This window comes from Carcharodon carcharias, chromosome 1, assembly GCF_017639515.1.
Source record: "Carcharodon carcharias isolate sCarCar2 chromosome 1, sCarCar2.pri, whole genome shotgun sequence".
Classification (NCBI taxonomy): domain Eukaryota; kingdom Metazoa; phylum Chordata; class Chondrichthyes; order Lamniformes; family Lamnidae; genus Carcharodon; species Carcharodon carcharias.
In genome coordinates, this window is record NC_054467.1 from 141,959,557 (window position 1) to 141,976,150 (window position 16,594).

The following is a 16,594-nucleotide window of genomic DNA, read 5'->3' on the forward strand; positions in this document are numbered from 1 at the left end:
ATTGTCACATCATAAGGTTTAGGTTAGTAATGGAGAAAAACAGGAACGATATAAATTGGGACATCTAGATTGGAAAGGGGATAATTTTAATGCAATGAGAAGTGATCTAGCCAGGGTAAAATGGAATCAAAGACTGGCAGGAAGAACTGTAATGGGGCATGGGTGATCTTTAAGGAAGAGATGCTCAGGTATAAGCTAGTCATATATAAGGGTGAATAGTAGGGCAACAAAAAAACAGGGCTCCTTGGATGACAAGGGAGATATAGGTAATGATGAAACAAAAAAAAAAAACAGGGTGTATGATGCATGTCAGGTGAATTCAAGTGAGAACCAGGTCAAATACAATAGGTTAACAGAGGAGCCAAAGAGGAAAACAAAACTGGCAAAGAGAGAATATGAGAATAGAATGGTGGTCAACTTAAGAGGGGACCCAAAAATCTTCTACCAGCATATAAATAATAATCAGGTAGTAAGAGGTAGAATGGACTTATTAGGGACAAAGAAGGAGATCTATTTTCTTAGAGGCACAGAACAAGGCTAAATACTTAAATGAGTACTTTGTATTTGTGTTTACTGAGAAAAGAGAATTTTAAGAAAACATTTGTGAAAGTACCATATAAAATGTTGGTTCTCAAAATTGAGGCTCAAAGAATAAGATCAGTGTCCAATTGGATATAAAATTGACTTAGGAAAGAAAAACAGCGAGTTGTCATAGATGTTTTTTTTTAGATAGATAATAGACAGTGATGTTCCCCAAGGATTAATGCTAGGATTGCTACTTTTTTAGCTATATAGTAATGACCTGGATATAGGAAAGCAGAGCAGAATTTCAAAATTTACCAATGATAGCAAGCTTGAAGGAATGGCAAACCAGTGAGGATTATACGATTCACCTGCAAAATGACACAGATACGTCAGTAGAATGGGCAGGTAAGTGGCAGATGGAATTTAGAATAAAATTCTGAGAGGGCTGGACAAACTGGATGCAGGGATGATGTTTCCTCTGGCTGGGGGGGCTGCAGTCTAGAACAAGGAATTACAGTCTGAGGATTTTGGGTAAGCCATTTAGGACTGAGCTGAAGAGAAACTTCTTCACTCAGATGGTGGTGAACCTGTGGAATTCTCTACCACAGAAGGCTGTGGAGGCCAAATCACTGAATATATTTAAGGAGGAAATAGATAGATTTCTGGACTCTAAAGGCGTCAAGGGGTATGGGGAGAGAGTGGGAATATGGCATTGTGTTGAGGATCAGCCATCATCATATGAATAACAGAGCAGGCTCGAAGGGCTGAATGACTTACTCCTGTTCCTATTTTCTATGTTTCTAAATGAGAGGTGATGCATCTTGATAGTAGGGATATAGAAAGGCAATATACACATAATGGCTTAAGAGCATGCAGGAACATAAGGACCTGAGGGTGCATGTGCATCGACCTTTGAAGGTGGCAGGGTATATTGAGATCTTGCATTTCATAAGTAGAGGCATTGTGTACAAAAGCAGGGAAGCTATACTGTAAAGCTCTGGTTAGGCCCCAAAATGGAGTATCGCATCCCGTTCTAGTCTTCACACTTTGGGAAGGATGTGAGGGTCCTTGAGAGGTTGCGGAAGACATTTGCCAGAATGGTTCCAGGGATGGGGTATTTCAGTTACAAGGTTAAGTTGGACCTAATGAGATTGAGAGGAGATTTGATGGAAGACTATGACAGGTTTGGAAAAGGTCAACAAGGGAAAACTGTTCCCACTGGTTCTTTTTTTAAAAAATGTGTTCATGTGATGTGGGCATTGCTGGCTAGGCCAACATTTTTTGCCCATCCCTAATTCCCCTGCGCAAAGGCAATTTGAGAGTCAACCACATTGCTGTGGGTCTGGAGTCACACGTAGGCCAGGCCAGGTTAGGGCAACAGATTTCCTTCCCTAAAAGGACATTAGTAAACCAGGTGGGTTTTTTTTATAACAATCAGCAATGGTTTTGTGATTATCGTTAGACTTTTAATTCCAGATTTTTATTGAATTCAAATTTCACCATCTGCCATGGTGCGAATTCAAACCTGGGTCCCCAGAGAATTACCCTGGGTCTCTGGAATACTAGTCCAGTGACAATACACTATGCCACCCTGCACACCCACCCCCCCACCCCCACACACACCATACAGAGATGCTGGGGAAATGTTAGGAAGAAATTTATTCCACAGCAAATGTACTGACCTGGAATTCACAGTCCCTGAGTGTGGTGGAAACAAAAACAATGATTTCAAAAGGAAACTGGATGAGCACTTAAGGAAATTAGCCTATGGGGATTGAACAGTAGAGTAGAACTGGCTGGATTGCTCCAAGAAAAACCAACATGGGCTTGATGGGCTGAATGGCCACTTTCTGTGCTACATATGACTCCATGACCCTAAACAAACTAGTTCGGATAAAGTTGGACTGCTCTTGCAGTGCACAGAACTTGTTTACCTTTTTAGCCAAAGCAAACAGTCTCAGAATTGCATGTCTGTAGTTACTGAGCTCAAGATTTGAGCCACTTTTAGTACAAAATGGATTGGTCATGTAGTTCATCCGAGCTCATTCATTCATTCATTCAGAGGAAGCTATAGTTCCCTCAATACTGTGTCTAGCTATTTTATTGCCACTGCATTCTACTTAAGGAAAATGACTTCGGTATGTCAATCACACACTCATTCTTGGATCAGAGAGCCAATGCCCTTCATTTCATTATGGACATCAGGAAATTGAATGCTTGAGATCAGCTTTCGTTTTTTAAAATTACTTGTACCAGATGTAGGTTTTGCTGGCTAGACCAGCATTTATTGCTCATCCCTAATTGCCCTCAAGAAGGTAGTGGTGAGCTGCCTTCTTGAACCACTGCAGTCTATGTGGTGTAGGTACACCCACAGTGCTGTTAAGGAAGGGGTTTCAGGATTTTGAGCCAGCCACATTAAGGAATGGATATATTTCCAAGTTAGGCTGGTGAGTGGCTTCCAGAGGAACTTCCAAATGGTGGTGTTTTCATGTGTCTGCTGCCCTTGTCCTTCTAGATGGTAGTGGTCATTGGTTTGGAAGGTGTTGTCTAAGGAGCCTTGGTGAGTTCCTGCAGTGGATCTTGTAGATGAGACACACTGCTGCTACTGTGCGTCGGTGCTGGAGGGAATGAATGCTTGTGGACGTAGTGCCAATCAAGCGGGTTGCTTTGTCCTGGATGGTGTCAAGCTTCTTGAATGTTGTTGGAGCTACACTCATCCAGGCAAGGGGAGAGTTTTCCATCACACTCCTGACTTGTGTCTTGTAGATGGTGGACAGGCTTTGGGGAGGCAGGAGGTGAGTTACTCGCCACAGGATTCCTAACCTCTGACCAGCTCTTGTAGCCACAGTATTTTTATGGCTAGTCCAGTTCAGTTTCTGGTCAAGGGTAACCCGCAAGATTTTGATAATGGGGTATTCAGCAATGTTAATGCCATTGAACTTTAAAGGGCGATGGTTAGATTCTCTCTTGTTGGAGATGGTTATTGCATGGTACTTGTGTGCTGTGAATTTTACTTGCCACTTGTCAGCCCAAGCCTGGATATTATCCAGGTCTTGCTGCATTTGAACATGGACTGCTTCAGTATCTTAGGAGTTGCAAATGATGCCGAGCTTTGTGCAATCATCAGCAAACATCTCCACTTCTGACCTTATGATGGAAGGGAGTTGACGCAGCTGAAGGTGATTGGGCCTAGGGCACTACCCTGAGGGAGTACTGCAGCGATGTCCTGGAACTGAGATGACTGGCCTCCAGCAACCGCAACTATCTTCCTTTTTGCTAATTATGACGCCAGCCAGCTGAGACTTTTCCCCCCGATTCCCACTGACTCCAGACTTGCTAGGGCTCCTTGATGCTGACTTCATGTCAGGGGCAGTCACTCTCACCTCACCTCAGGAGTTCAGCTCTTTCGTCCATTTTTGAACTAGGGCTGTAATGAGGTCAGGAGCTGAGTGACCCTGGCAGAACCGAACATAACCAAAAATACATGAGCAAAATCAATGTTGCCAGTTCTTGGAACTAGGTTTTCCGTGGGCCAGGAGTAACAGGAGCTTTCCTCAAATCACACAAACAAGCACTGGACCTTCCGCGAATCATGCTTACACATGCCCTCCCCTGAACCTTCCTCCCCTCTCACTCTTCTCTCCCTTCTAATTCAACTTCACCCCTAAGTTATTTACTGCTTATATTGGGGTGGTCTCGGAGCCACATGATTTTTAAAAAAAAAATTACTTATATTGCATCTTAAACATAAAGAAACATCCTAAGGCGCTTCAAGGAGCATTATAAAGCAAAGTGTGACACCAAGTCTCATAAGGAGATATTGGGTCAGGTGACCAAAAGCCTGGTCAAAGAGGAAGGTTTTAAGAAGTGTCTCAAAGGATGAAAGTAAGATAGAGAGATGGAAACATGTAGTGAAGTGATACCAGAGCTTGGGGTCTAGGCAACTGAATGATCACCAATGGTGGAGTATTGTGGTTTTAAATGAAAAGTTGCTTTCTACTGACTTCCAGGCCATTTTTATCTTGAAACAGTAAATGGTGTGTCAATGAGGCAGTTTAAAAAAAAAGCTGAACCTCCCTGCTGCTGCTCACAATCAGGCCAGGCGGTCACTAGGTTGTGTTCCTGTATGGAAGTAAAAACCAACCCCTGTACGTTTTTCCCCACAGTTACAAGTTTCGATCTGCCTTAGATGTTCTTTCTTCTATAGTGGCACTTCCCATTCTTAAACTGAACTGAACTTTGCATCTTCCACAGCTTCTCTCACATGAGCTTCTAGAATTTTTTGCCGAAATTGGATGGAAAAAACACCATCCATAAAGTGAGGGAAAATACAGGCTTGTGCAGCATTATTTTACTGACAGCATAAAAAAGATAAAACAGCTACAAAAATTGAAGCAACTTATAATGATAATAGTTACTTAAATTGTAATTTTCAGAGGTGGAGGTTCATTGCAGATGTGATTTTCTTCATGCATAATAAAGGTATTATAAAGGAATATTGACTCAGCTGATGGAATTGAAAACTATTTACAGAGAGAAGGTGGAGAAAATTCCATTTTAAGAGCATTTGAAGAAATAAAATATATCTACTGAAATATAGTCAAAAATTTGAACTATAAGTTGAGCCATTTTTGACAAATAATAATACTAAGAATCAAACTTTAAAAAGTCACGATGTAGTGAAAAATTTGTAAACATATTGCATCAATTGGATACAAGTGTATTGGTACACAGTGCAGTTTGTTCCACAGAATGCAAATATATTAAAAAAAACTATAATTTAGCAAAATACTGTGGATGTTGGAAATCTGAAATAAAAACAATAAATGCTGGAAATACTTAGCAGTGCCTGATATGTCTTCCTTTTTCCTCAAATAAGGATTCCCACCCAGAGTGGTTGATAGGGTGTTCCACTGTGTCCGATCTATTTTATGACTATTGCTCTCACCCCTTCCTCTCCCTCCCAGACCAAGATAGGATTTTCCCGTGTCTTAACCTTCCACTCCAGTAGCCTCTTTATTCAATAGATCATCCTCTGCCAATTTGCCAGCTCTAGTGTGATTCCAACAAATGCATCTTCCACTTCCCTCCCCCTTCAGCATTGCGAAGGGGCTGTTCCCTCCGTGACACCCTGGTCCATTCCAGTCACTCCCAACGCCCACTCCCTTCCCTACAGAACCTTTTCATGCAAGCGCAGGGGATACAGCATCTGTGCTTTCACCTCCTTCCTTCTCCCCATCCAAGGCTCCAAGCACTCCTTCCAAATGAAATAGCAATTTACTTGTACTTCTTTCTTTTTAGAATACTGTATTCACTGTTCACAATGTGAAGAGGACCTTGTGGAACTCCTCCATTCAATCCAGAAGCATGACCCTAAGGTTCCTGTCGTTTGTTATTTAAAGTCTCCACTTTGCCATCTTTCTTCGGTCCTGATGAAACGTCATCGATCTGAAATGTAACACTTTCTCTCCACAGATGCTGCCTGAGTATTTCCAGCACTTTTTTTTACTCCTATATTTAAGATTTGTACAGTACACTGTTTTGTTTTGGCAAAATTACAGAATACAGTCATTGAAATACAAAATTACACTGACTCAAATGATTATACTCCACTTTTGATCAGTAGTCAAGAAAAAGGAAATCGTTATTAACTTTATATACTTCAGCAAAATCAGCTTTATGAAAATACTATTAAATAATAAATATGAAGATTAGGTGAAGACTTACTGCTCCTTTACAATAAAGTCGCAGTTTTCCAGATGGCATACGGACAATCACAGACATTCGCTTTCTGTTGCTATAAGAAAACAGACCATGATTACACGTTTCCCTTGCACACACATCAAAACCATCGTCATAACAAATCAATTTCTTATTTTTAATGCAGTATAGTTCCATTAGCTCAGCCATAATTAGAGTATTTTTACTTAACAAAGTTTATGTATATTGCTGGAAGAAGAAATTATTAAAGGTACTAACTCGGGTACAATTTATTTTGGTCAGCTACAACAGGATAGGTTTAACATCTAGGAGTATTACTGGCATTGGGGTGATTTAGAAATTTGGTTTCACCTACTCTAAGGTTGTTGAATAGTAACTAGTACCCCTCCCAATGTTCAGTTAATTTATTCAGTGAATGCCTGAGCTATAGCACTTTCAGGTTCGATGTGTAATCCATGCAGAGTTAGAGAAGTGGCATGGAAGTAGGGGCACTACAGTTGGTCTCAGCACTTTGGATTAAGGAGGGGTCAAGTGTGCTGCTTTTCATTTCTCATCACCATCTATCAAACATCCCAGCATCAAGTGAGAACAGAATTTGATTTGGTTCTAATGGCCCCTTCCTCATGCCTTATTGTCAAGACGACAAGAATGATCAGGGGCTTGGAAATAGAATAATTGGGGCCCATGGAACTGTATGTAAGGCAATTTACAGCCTATCAAGCTTAATAACTTTAGAACTTATCCAATGATCCCATTTTCTCTCAGGCATTCTGGAACCACTTACACAAAAACAAAAATAGCTGGAAAAACTCTGACAGCATTTATGGAAAGTCCATATGACTCTTCATCAGAGCTAAAGAGAAATAGAAATATAGTGAAATATAAGCTGTTTAAGGGGGTTGGGACAGGTGGAGCTGGATAGAGGGCCAGTGATAGGTGGAGGCAAAGGAGAGATTGCCAATGATGTCATAAACAAAAGGTCAAAGGGGTGTTGACAGTGGTGATATTAGCTAAAGGATGTGCTAATGGTAACATTAAGGGTAGAAAGCAGGATGAGCAAAGTGACAGATCGCCCTAGTGGGGGTTGGGTAGGGGGGGAGGGATCAAAATAGGCTATAAGGTAGAGATAAAACAATGGATGGAAATACATTTTAAAAATAATAATAGAAATAGGGGGAAAATAAAACTATATTAAAAAAATTATTATTACTATTAGAAAAAAGGGGTGGGGGAGGATGGAGAGAGAGTTCATGATCTGAAGTTGTTGAACTCAATGTTAAGTCCAGAAGGCTGTAAAGTGCCTAATCGGAAGATGAGGTGGTGTTCCTCCAATTTGCGTTGAGCTTCATTGGAACATTGCAGCAGGCCAAGAATGGACATGTCTTGGAACCACTTACGCCTCCTCTGGGCCATTCTTTTGTTCCTGTACTTGTCCCTTTATCAGCTCATTTTGCTTTGCACCATCATCCACATTAGACACCACACTAATTATAGTTAATTTTCAGGCTCGAAAGTTTGATTGGCAGATGTGGTGTACTTTGATTTCCAAAGGACATTTGATAAAGTGCCATATCAAAAGTTACTACACAAAATAAGAGCTCATGGTAAAAGGGGTAACAAAATACCATGGATAAAGGGCTTGTTAGCTAACAAGCAGAGAGTAAAGATAAATGGGTCTTTTTCAGGTTGGCAGGCTGTAACTAGTAGAGCGCCACAGGGATCAGTGCAGCGGCATCAACTATTTACAATTAACATCCATGGACTTGCATGAAGGGACTGAATGTATGCTAAGTTTGCCAATGACACCAAGAAAGGTAGAAAAGTAAGTTGGCAAAAGGTGGTCAAGAGTCTACAAAGGGATATACATAGGTTAAGGGAATTGGCAAAAATCTGGCAGATTGGAAAATGTGAACTTGTCCACTTTGGCAGGAAGACTAGAAAAGCAGGATACTATTTAAATGAAGAGAGATTGCAGAACTCGGTGGTACAGAGGGATCTGGGTGTCCTGGTACATGAATCACAAAAAGTTAGTATGCAGATACGGCAAATGATTACGAAGGCAAATGGAACAATGGTGTTTATTGCAAGGGGGATGGAATATAAAAGTAGGGAAGTTTACTGCAGCTGTACAGAGCCTTCATGAGACCACATCTGCACTACTGTGTACGGTTTTGGTCTCCTTATTTGAAAAAGGATATAATTGCATTAGATTCAGCTCAGAGATGGTTCACTTGCTAATTCTGAGGATGAAGGGTTTATCTTAAGAAGAAAGGTTGAACAGGTTGGGCCTTTACCCACTGGAGTTTAAAAGGAAAGGCAATCTTATTGAAACATAGAAGATCCTGAGGGGACTTGATAGGGTGGATACTAGGAGGATGTTTCCTCTTTCAGGGGAGACTAGAACTAGGAGATACAGTTTAAAAATAAGACGTCTCTCTTTTAAGATGAGTAGAGATGTTTTTTCTCAGCAGGTCATTAGTCTGTGGAATTCTCTTCTCCAGAAAACAGTGGCGGCTGGGTCATGAATTTATTCAAGGCTGAATTAGAGAGATTTGTGATAGACAAGGGAGTCAAGGGTTACAGAGGGCAGACAGCAAAGTGAAGTTGAGGCCACAATCAGATCAGCCATGATCTTACTGAATGGCAGAGCAGGCTCAAAGGGCTGAATGTCCTACTCCTGCTCCATGTTCCTATTAATTAAATTTTTAGATTGAATTCTCAATAACAGCCCAAAAGAGTTTACTGCATGCTTCTGGCTTAAAGAAGCCTGTATTATTTTCTTTCTAGCACTGAATGGAAGCTAAGCTTGTACCCATGGGTAGAAATTGAAAAGAATTATTTGCAGCATCTGCCACCCACACAGAAAAGTGATTTGCTGCTCATTGTATGCTTTTCAATCTTTAAAAAATACAACTTTTAAGACTGAAGTTTTGAAAAACTTTGGAATATACCGAACCATGTATATTCCTACAGCTTTTTATTTGATATATTTTGAATCTTCTTGGATTGTATTCATATTTTGAATTGTGGCATTTTTGTAAAATATTGATGAACACTACCAATGTATTTCTGACAGCTCAGTTAAAGTAGCTGCTACACAATGCAAACATGCTGGATATAATAAACTATTTTCTCACTGAAGAGTCCTAACACAAAAAATACAGATACACACAAATTTCCCACATCAACACCTGCATTAAATGCAACTCTCACCATAGATGGATTTTGTGTACTCAGCTGCAACTACAAAGAGGGCATGGCTGAAAACAACATTAATGTATATGCAGCACACCCACACCATTCAGGGTTATTAAAACTTATTACGTGGGGATATGGGCAATGTTCCTTGTGCTCCTTTATCCATTTTCTCGGTCTATTTGGTTTGGTACCTTTAGCTGAGAAGCTACGTGACTTGCTCCCAAGTTGCAGCTAATAGCCTCGATGCAGAGTTGGGTCATTGATGGATTTGCAAATGAAAATAAGGATTTTGATAATATATTGTAGGACCAAGATCCATTGGAGGTTGGCAAGGTCAAGGGTGATACGAGTAGAGATTTTGTACAAAAAAAATTTAAATACATATATTTTTTTCCTTTCAAATCAAGTAATTAACATGCATAATTTGAATATTTTTGTCTGTTCACTGTATGTGGGTGTCTATTATTTATTATCCATCTCTAATTGCCCTGAGGTGGTAGTGGAGAAAGGTAGTTTACTTGAATTGCTGCAAATCATTTATCCTTAGTGGTTTGATAAGTCACTTCAGGGGGCATCTAAGCATCAACCATGCTTTGGGACTGGAGTGGGAGTCCGAGTGAAAACAGTTGGTTCCCTTCTCCAAAAGGTCACTGGCTAAGCCAGTTGGGTTTTTATCACAATATAATAGCTTCACAGGGCAGGATTTTTAGGTCGGTGTGTGGGCGTGATCAGCGGGCCCAGGAGTGGCCAGGGAACGGGCTGCCACCTGCGATCATGGTATCACACCAGCTGGCCGATTAATGGACAACCAGTGTGAAACGCACGCTGAAATGCTCAATGCTGCCGGGATGGGAGCAGGAGGAGGCAGGCACTGACGTAAGTGTGGGTATGGGGGAGCGCGGAATGAAAACTCCCTGAAGGCAGAGTTTTATGAGGGGCATAGATAGGGGAGACAGGAAGGAACTTTTCCCCTTGGTGGAGGAATCAATAACCAGGGGGCATTGATTTAAGGTAAGGGCCAAGAGGTTTAGAGGGAATGTGAGGAAGAATTTTTTCACCCAGAGGGTGGTGGGAATCTGGAACACTCTGCCTGAAATGGTGGCAGGGGCAGATACCCTCATAACATTTAAGAAGCATTTAGATGTGCACTTGCGATGAAAGGCATACGAGGCTATGGGCCTAGTGCTGGAAATGGGATTAGAATAGTTAGGTACTTGTTTGACCAGTGCAGACTTGATGGGCCTTTTTCTGCACTGTAGACCTCTATGAGGTGCCTCAGGGAGCTGAAGAATTTAAAAGCAATAAAAAAGGATTTCAAAATCTGGAAAAAAATGTCCAAGCATCAGAATCAATAAGTCACCTGAACATATACGTGATGAAAATTCTGCCCATATATTTTTATGTTTTTTTTAAAATTTCATAACAGAAACCTTGTCCCACCCTTGGATGAGGTTTCAAAAATGCAAAGTATGCTTTGCAAATTTGCCTGTCCACCAAGGTTGGACGGACCATGAAAAATCAGGCACAACTGGAACATTAATGGGCTTAATTGCTCTCTTAATTGTTGGCCAGTACACTTCCAAGTTTTGTGCTCGCCTGCTGACCAAAAATATCGCGTGAACGCAGGATGAAGTCGGGATGCTTGCCCAACATCATCATGTGCTATTTTACGCTTGAGCGGGTCTGGCAAGCACCCGCACCCTGAGATATAAATTCTGCCCATGGTTAACTTCATTGATAAGCTGAATTCAAATTTTCAAACTGTCATGGTTGAATTCACAACTGGATTACTCATCCAATACCATAGCCACTGCCTAATTTGAATGATAAATAAAGAGAAGCTATATTAATATCAGAGTGCAGTAATGGTAATGTAAGAAATTAAAAAATTATATGTAGTCAGGTGAGGAATGTAATTATTTTGAACAAACACTACTTTAATTACTGGTCATTAATCATAATCATTGAGGTGTTAATAATATTTTTTCCACAAATGTAGAAAAATAATTATGTGAACATCTTAAATTTATACACTTTTCTGTGTGCACTACTAAAATGACAAATGCTGCTTCAAACGTCAAGGTTGGTACATTCATTCTTAGAATCAATTGGTTGATATTTTCCAGAATCAGATTATAGTAACATTTTTCAGTGGCTAAGTTTGGAGAAGCAGTTCTAAAGATGGACAATATTTTGTCGCTTCATTACTGGTGCACTGAGACACTATTTACTCAGGTATGTTGGAGTGATGCGTAAAAGAGGGTCACTCTTGGAACATAAAATTAGTTCCTAGAAAAAAATCATTTTGATGGCAAGTGCAAAATGCTAATTTAGATATAAAAATCTGCCCTTGTGAAGAGTCAACACTCCCCTAGCTAAAATGGATGGAAATAGATTTAATTTCTTTTACAGATGAGAAACAATGGAGAAACTTTTCTCTAGGAGAAATCAATCAGTGATTGATTTCCATCCTTATAGCATTAGTAGACTGGCATGGGATAAAATATTCAGGTGGACGTGTCAAAATTGAGGTGGATCAGTGCTTAATACTTGGCATGTATTTATACTCTTCTAAACAAAACAAATGAAATCAAAGTCATAGATTAAACCAATGGTAATCAAATAGCTCAGCATTGCTATCATTAGAAAGGTTCTCGAGTATAGCATATAGTGATGCCAAAAACAATCTGCTGCCCTCATCTAGTTTAATCAGGGTGTATTAACTGCCATGTTCAGGTAGCTACATAGAGCCACTACGGAGAAAAAGTGCCTGTAGATCATCCCATTTTTGTGGCAGTGGATGCCTTTGACAGATGAACTACTTAACAAGCATTCTATAAATTCCCCAATGACATATTATACAATGTTTATGGCTCCCTCACTAGTAAACAACAGTAAAGCATTTCAAAGACACTTCAAAATGAGTTTTAAAGATGGTCCTGTAATGGGCTATATTAAAAATCATTCCTCAAACCAGGGCCTTATCTGCAGTGGGACACAGGGCTATCAATAATGGGTCAGATTTTGTAGTTAGCAGTGAAGGAACGGTGCTTATCATTCATCTTGCTGCCCACAAAGTTCTTGTAGCCTTTGGAACACAGACTTGCTCTAATCTAGAACCGGTGGATGTGCTGTACTTAGATTTCCAGAAAGTATTTGCCAAGGTGCCAGATCAAAGGTCACTGTGGAAAGTAAAAGCTCATGGTGTAGGGGGAAATATATTGGCATGGATGGAAGATTGGCTAGCTAACAGGAAACAAAGCAGGCATAAATGGATCATTTTCTGGTTGGCAAGATATAGCAAGTGTGTCACAGGGATCAGTGCTGGGGCCTCAACATTTACAGTTTATATAAATGACTTGGGTGAACGTGCCGAATGTATGGTTGTTAAATTTGCTGATGATACAAAGATAGGCAGGAAATTAAGTTGTTAAGAGGACATACGGAGGCTACAGTGGGACATAGATAGGTTAACTGAGTGGACAAAATCTGACAAATGGAGTATAATGTGGGAAAGTGTGAAATTGCCCACTTTGGCAGGAAAAAAAAACATCTAAACAGTGAGAGGTTGCAGAGCTCTGAGATGCAGAGGGATCTGGGAGTCCTCGTGCATTAATCACAGAAGATTAGTATGCAAGTAAAGCAAGTAATTAGGAAAGCTAATAGAATGTTATCATTTATTGAGAGATAAATTGAATACATAATTAGGGGGAGTTAGGCTTCAGTTATACAGGGCATTGGTGAGACCACATCTGGGGTACTGTGTGCAGTATTGGTCTCCTTATATAAGGAAGGATGTAAATGCGTTGGAAGCAGTTCAAAGGTGGTTTACTAGATGAATACCTGGAATGGAAGGGTTGTTTTATGAGGAAAGGTTAGACAGACTAGGCTTGTATCCACTGGAGTTTAGAAGAGGAAGAGGTAACTTGGTTGGAACATATAAGATCCTCAGGGGTCTTGACAGGGTGGATGTGGAGAGGATGTTTCCTCTTGTGGGAGGATCTGGATACTGTTCAAAAATAAGGAGTTGCCCATTTAAGACAGGTGAGGAGAATTTTTTTTCCAACAGAGGGTATTGAGTCTTTGGAACTCTTCCTCAAAGACAGTGGAAACAAAATCTTTGAATATCTGTAACTCTTTCGAGTACAAACCCGTTTCCATCTGTTTCAGATGAAGTTACATTGTTTCGTAGTTTGCCATTGTGAGATTTGAACTCTTGATACTCTTTTGAGTAAACCTGTTTCCATCTGTTTCAGATGAAGTTACATTGTTTCATAGTTTGCCATTGTGAGATTTGAACTCTTGATCTTGGGGTTACAAGCCCAGTACCATAACCACTTGGCTATTTAGGCCAAGCTTTTGAATATCTGTAAGGCAGAGCTAGATAGATTCTTGGTAAACGAGAGGGTGAAAGGTTATTGGGGGTAGGTGTGAATGTGGAGTTTGGGTTGCAATCAGATCAGCCATGATCTTATTGAATGGCGGTGCATATTCGAGAGGTGGAGAGGCTTTCCCCTGCTCCTAATTTGTATGTTCGTATGACTGTCAGCCAAACTGTATAGCCATTTAGAGACAGTGGAAGAGGGAGGTGGAGATTGCGCTGGGTTGTTAGCAGTGTACATGTGGAAACAGTCGCAGTGTTTTCAATGACATCAAGTGTGATAATATACAAAGTGGTGCATGAACATGGCAAAATTCTGAAGAAAAATTTAGGTGGATTTACTTATGTCTTTTAAGAATTCAACTTATCAATTTTATTTTAAATTATTTGTTGTATATTATTTATGTTCTGTCTACAATGGGAATTTCTGCCTTATAGTTAATGGGATGCCACTTGCTTCCATAGGTACAGTATCTCAAAACCAACTTGGGATCAAGTCCGTGCCAGATTTCGGATCTTGCCGGTTTTTGGAGAATAAAAGTATCAGAACCTTAATTCAATAAACAGGAAACACATGAGATAAAATAAATAAGTTTCAAAAAAGAATACATAATAATGAAGAAATATTTGAATAAAAGATTAAATACGAAGTTAAGTAAGGCAGACTCTCAGACTGTGCTGGATTCAGGTCAAGCTGGATTGAATGGGGTCAAGGATCGCTGGGACTACTCGGAGAGCGGGAAGCCAATAACTAGTCTGGTACACCACTGGGCCAATGCAGCATCTAGCCAAATTGTCCCATTAAGTTATTTTATTCATTTAATAATTAAAATTGGTGCAATGTAGTTTATAAAAATGCCTGGTTTTCGGGCAATTCTGGTTTTTGGATAGCCAGATGTGAGAGACTGTACCTATATCAGCACAATTCTTGCAGAATCGGATGAACCAGTGCAAAACATCAGGGAGTTTAAATGCAAGTTAAGACAAAAACCCCACAGCCTCACATTTTCCATAATTTTTTATTCCAGTTCAACTTCTAGTTTATCCAATTCAGGCTCTTCCATTAGAATGGCCTAGAGGCATCTGGTCAAAATTGCTAGATTCCACCAACTGCACTGGCTCAGTTGAACATAAGAACTGGGATTAGAAGACCATACGTCCCATCACTCCACTTTTCTGCGCACCTCCCATATCTCTTGATTTACAGACACCAAAAATCTGAGTCTTAAAACTGGGACACAGCCGATTTCAATGAGGCAACAATGGAGCTGGGCTGTACAGACTGGAACCAAAAGTCATTGGGAAAAACTGTTGCTGAACAATTGGCTACCTTCAAAGAAGCAATGGTTCGGGCACAGTATATTCAGTACAGTCAAGTGTATTCCCTCAAAAGAGAAAGTTAGGGAAAACAAATTCAGAGCTCCCTAAATGAAAAAGGAGATAGAAATTAAGACATTAAGTCTTCAGCCAATTCAATTCACTCCACCTGATATCAAGAAAGGGCTGAAGGCACTGGATACTACAAAGGCTATGGGCCTTGACAATGTTCCGGCAATAGTACTGAAGACTTGTGCTTCAGAACTTGCCACGCCCCAGCCAAGCTGTTCCAGTACAGCTACAACACTGGCATCTACCCGGCTATATGGAAAATTGCCCAGGTATGTCCTGCACACGAAAAGCAGGACAAATTGAACCTGGCCAATTACCGCCACATCAGTCTACTCTCCACCATTGGTAAAGTAATGGAAGGGGTCATCAACAGTGCTATCAAGCGGCACTGGCTTAGCAATAATCTGCTCACTGACACCCAGTTTGGGTTCTGCCAGGGCCACTCAGCTCCTGACCTCATTACAGCCTTGGTTCAAACATGAACAAAAGACTGAACTCACGAGGTGAAATGAGAGTGACTGCCCTTGACATCAAGGAAGCATTTGACCGAGTGTGGCATTAATGAGCCCGAGCAAAACTGGAGTCAATGGGAAGGGGAAAACTCTCCACTGGTTGGAGTCATACCTAGCACAAAAGGAAAGTGGTTGTGGTTGTTGGACGGCAGTCATCTCAGCTTCAGGACATCACTGCAGGAGTTCCTCAGGGCAGTGACCTAGGCCCAACCATCTTCAGCTGCTTCATCAATGACCTTCCTTCAATTATAAGGTCAGAAGTGGGGATGTTTGCTGATGATTGCACAATGTTCAGCACCATTCGTGACTCCTCAGATACTGTAGTAGCCCATGTTCAAATGCAGCAAGACCTGGACAATATCCAGGCTTGTGCTGATAAGTGGCAAGTAACAGTCGTGCAACACAAGTGCCAGGCAATGACCATCTCCAACAAGAGAGAATCCAACCATCGCTCCTTGATGTTCAATGGCATTACCATCGCTGAACGCTCCACTATCACCGTCCTGGGGGTTACCATTGAAACTGAACTGTGGCTACAAGAGCAGGTCAGAGGCGAGGAACAGTGTGGCGAGCTACTCGCCTCCTGACTCCCCAAAGGTTGAACACCAGCTACACGGCACAAGTCAGGACTGTGATGGAATACTCCCTGCTTGCCTAGATGGGTGCAGTTCCCACAACACTCAATAAGCTTGACACTGTCCAGGACAAAGCAGCTCGCTTAGTTGGCACCACATCCACAAACATTCACTCCCTTCACCACTGACACACAGTAGCATCAGTGTGTGCCATCTACAAGATGCACTTCAGGAATTCACAAAGGTTCCTTAGACAGCACCTTCCAAACCCATGACCACTACCATCTAGAAGG

At 40.9% G+C, this 16,594-nt stretch overlaps 1 protein-coding gene across 4 annotated transcripts in view; it reads right to left on the reverse strand.

Moving 5' to 3' along the window:
- Positions 1-16,594, reverse strand: part of atp8a1 (ATPase phospholipid transporting 8A1) — a 474,917-nt gene that overhangs the window by 226,690 nt on the left and 231,633 nt on the right. For all 4 annotated transcript variants that reach the window (XM_041186502.1, XM_041186517.1, XM_041186510.1 and 1 more), the window contains one exon: positions 6,253-6,322. In XM_041186502.1, the coding sequence (XP_041042436.1) occupies positions 6,253-6,322 (70 nt within the window). The remainder of the gene's footprint in view (positions 1-6,252; positions 6,323-16,594) is intronic.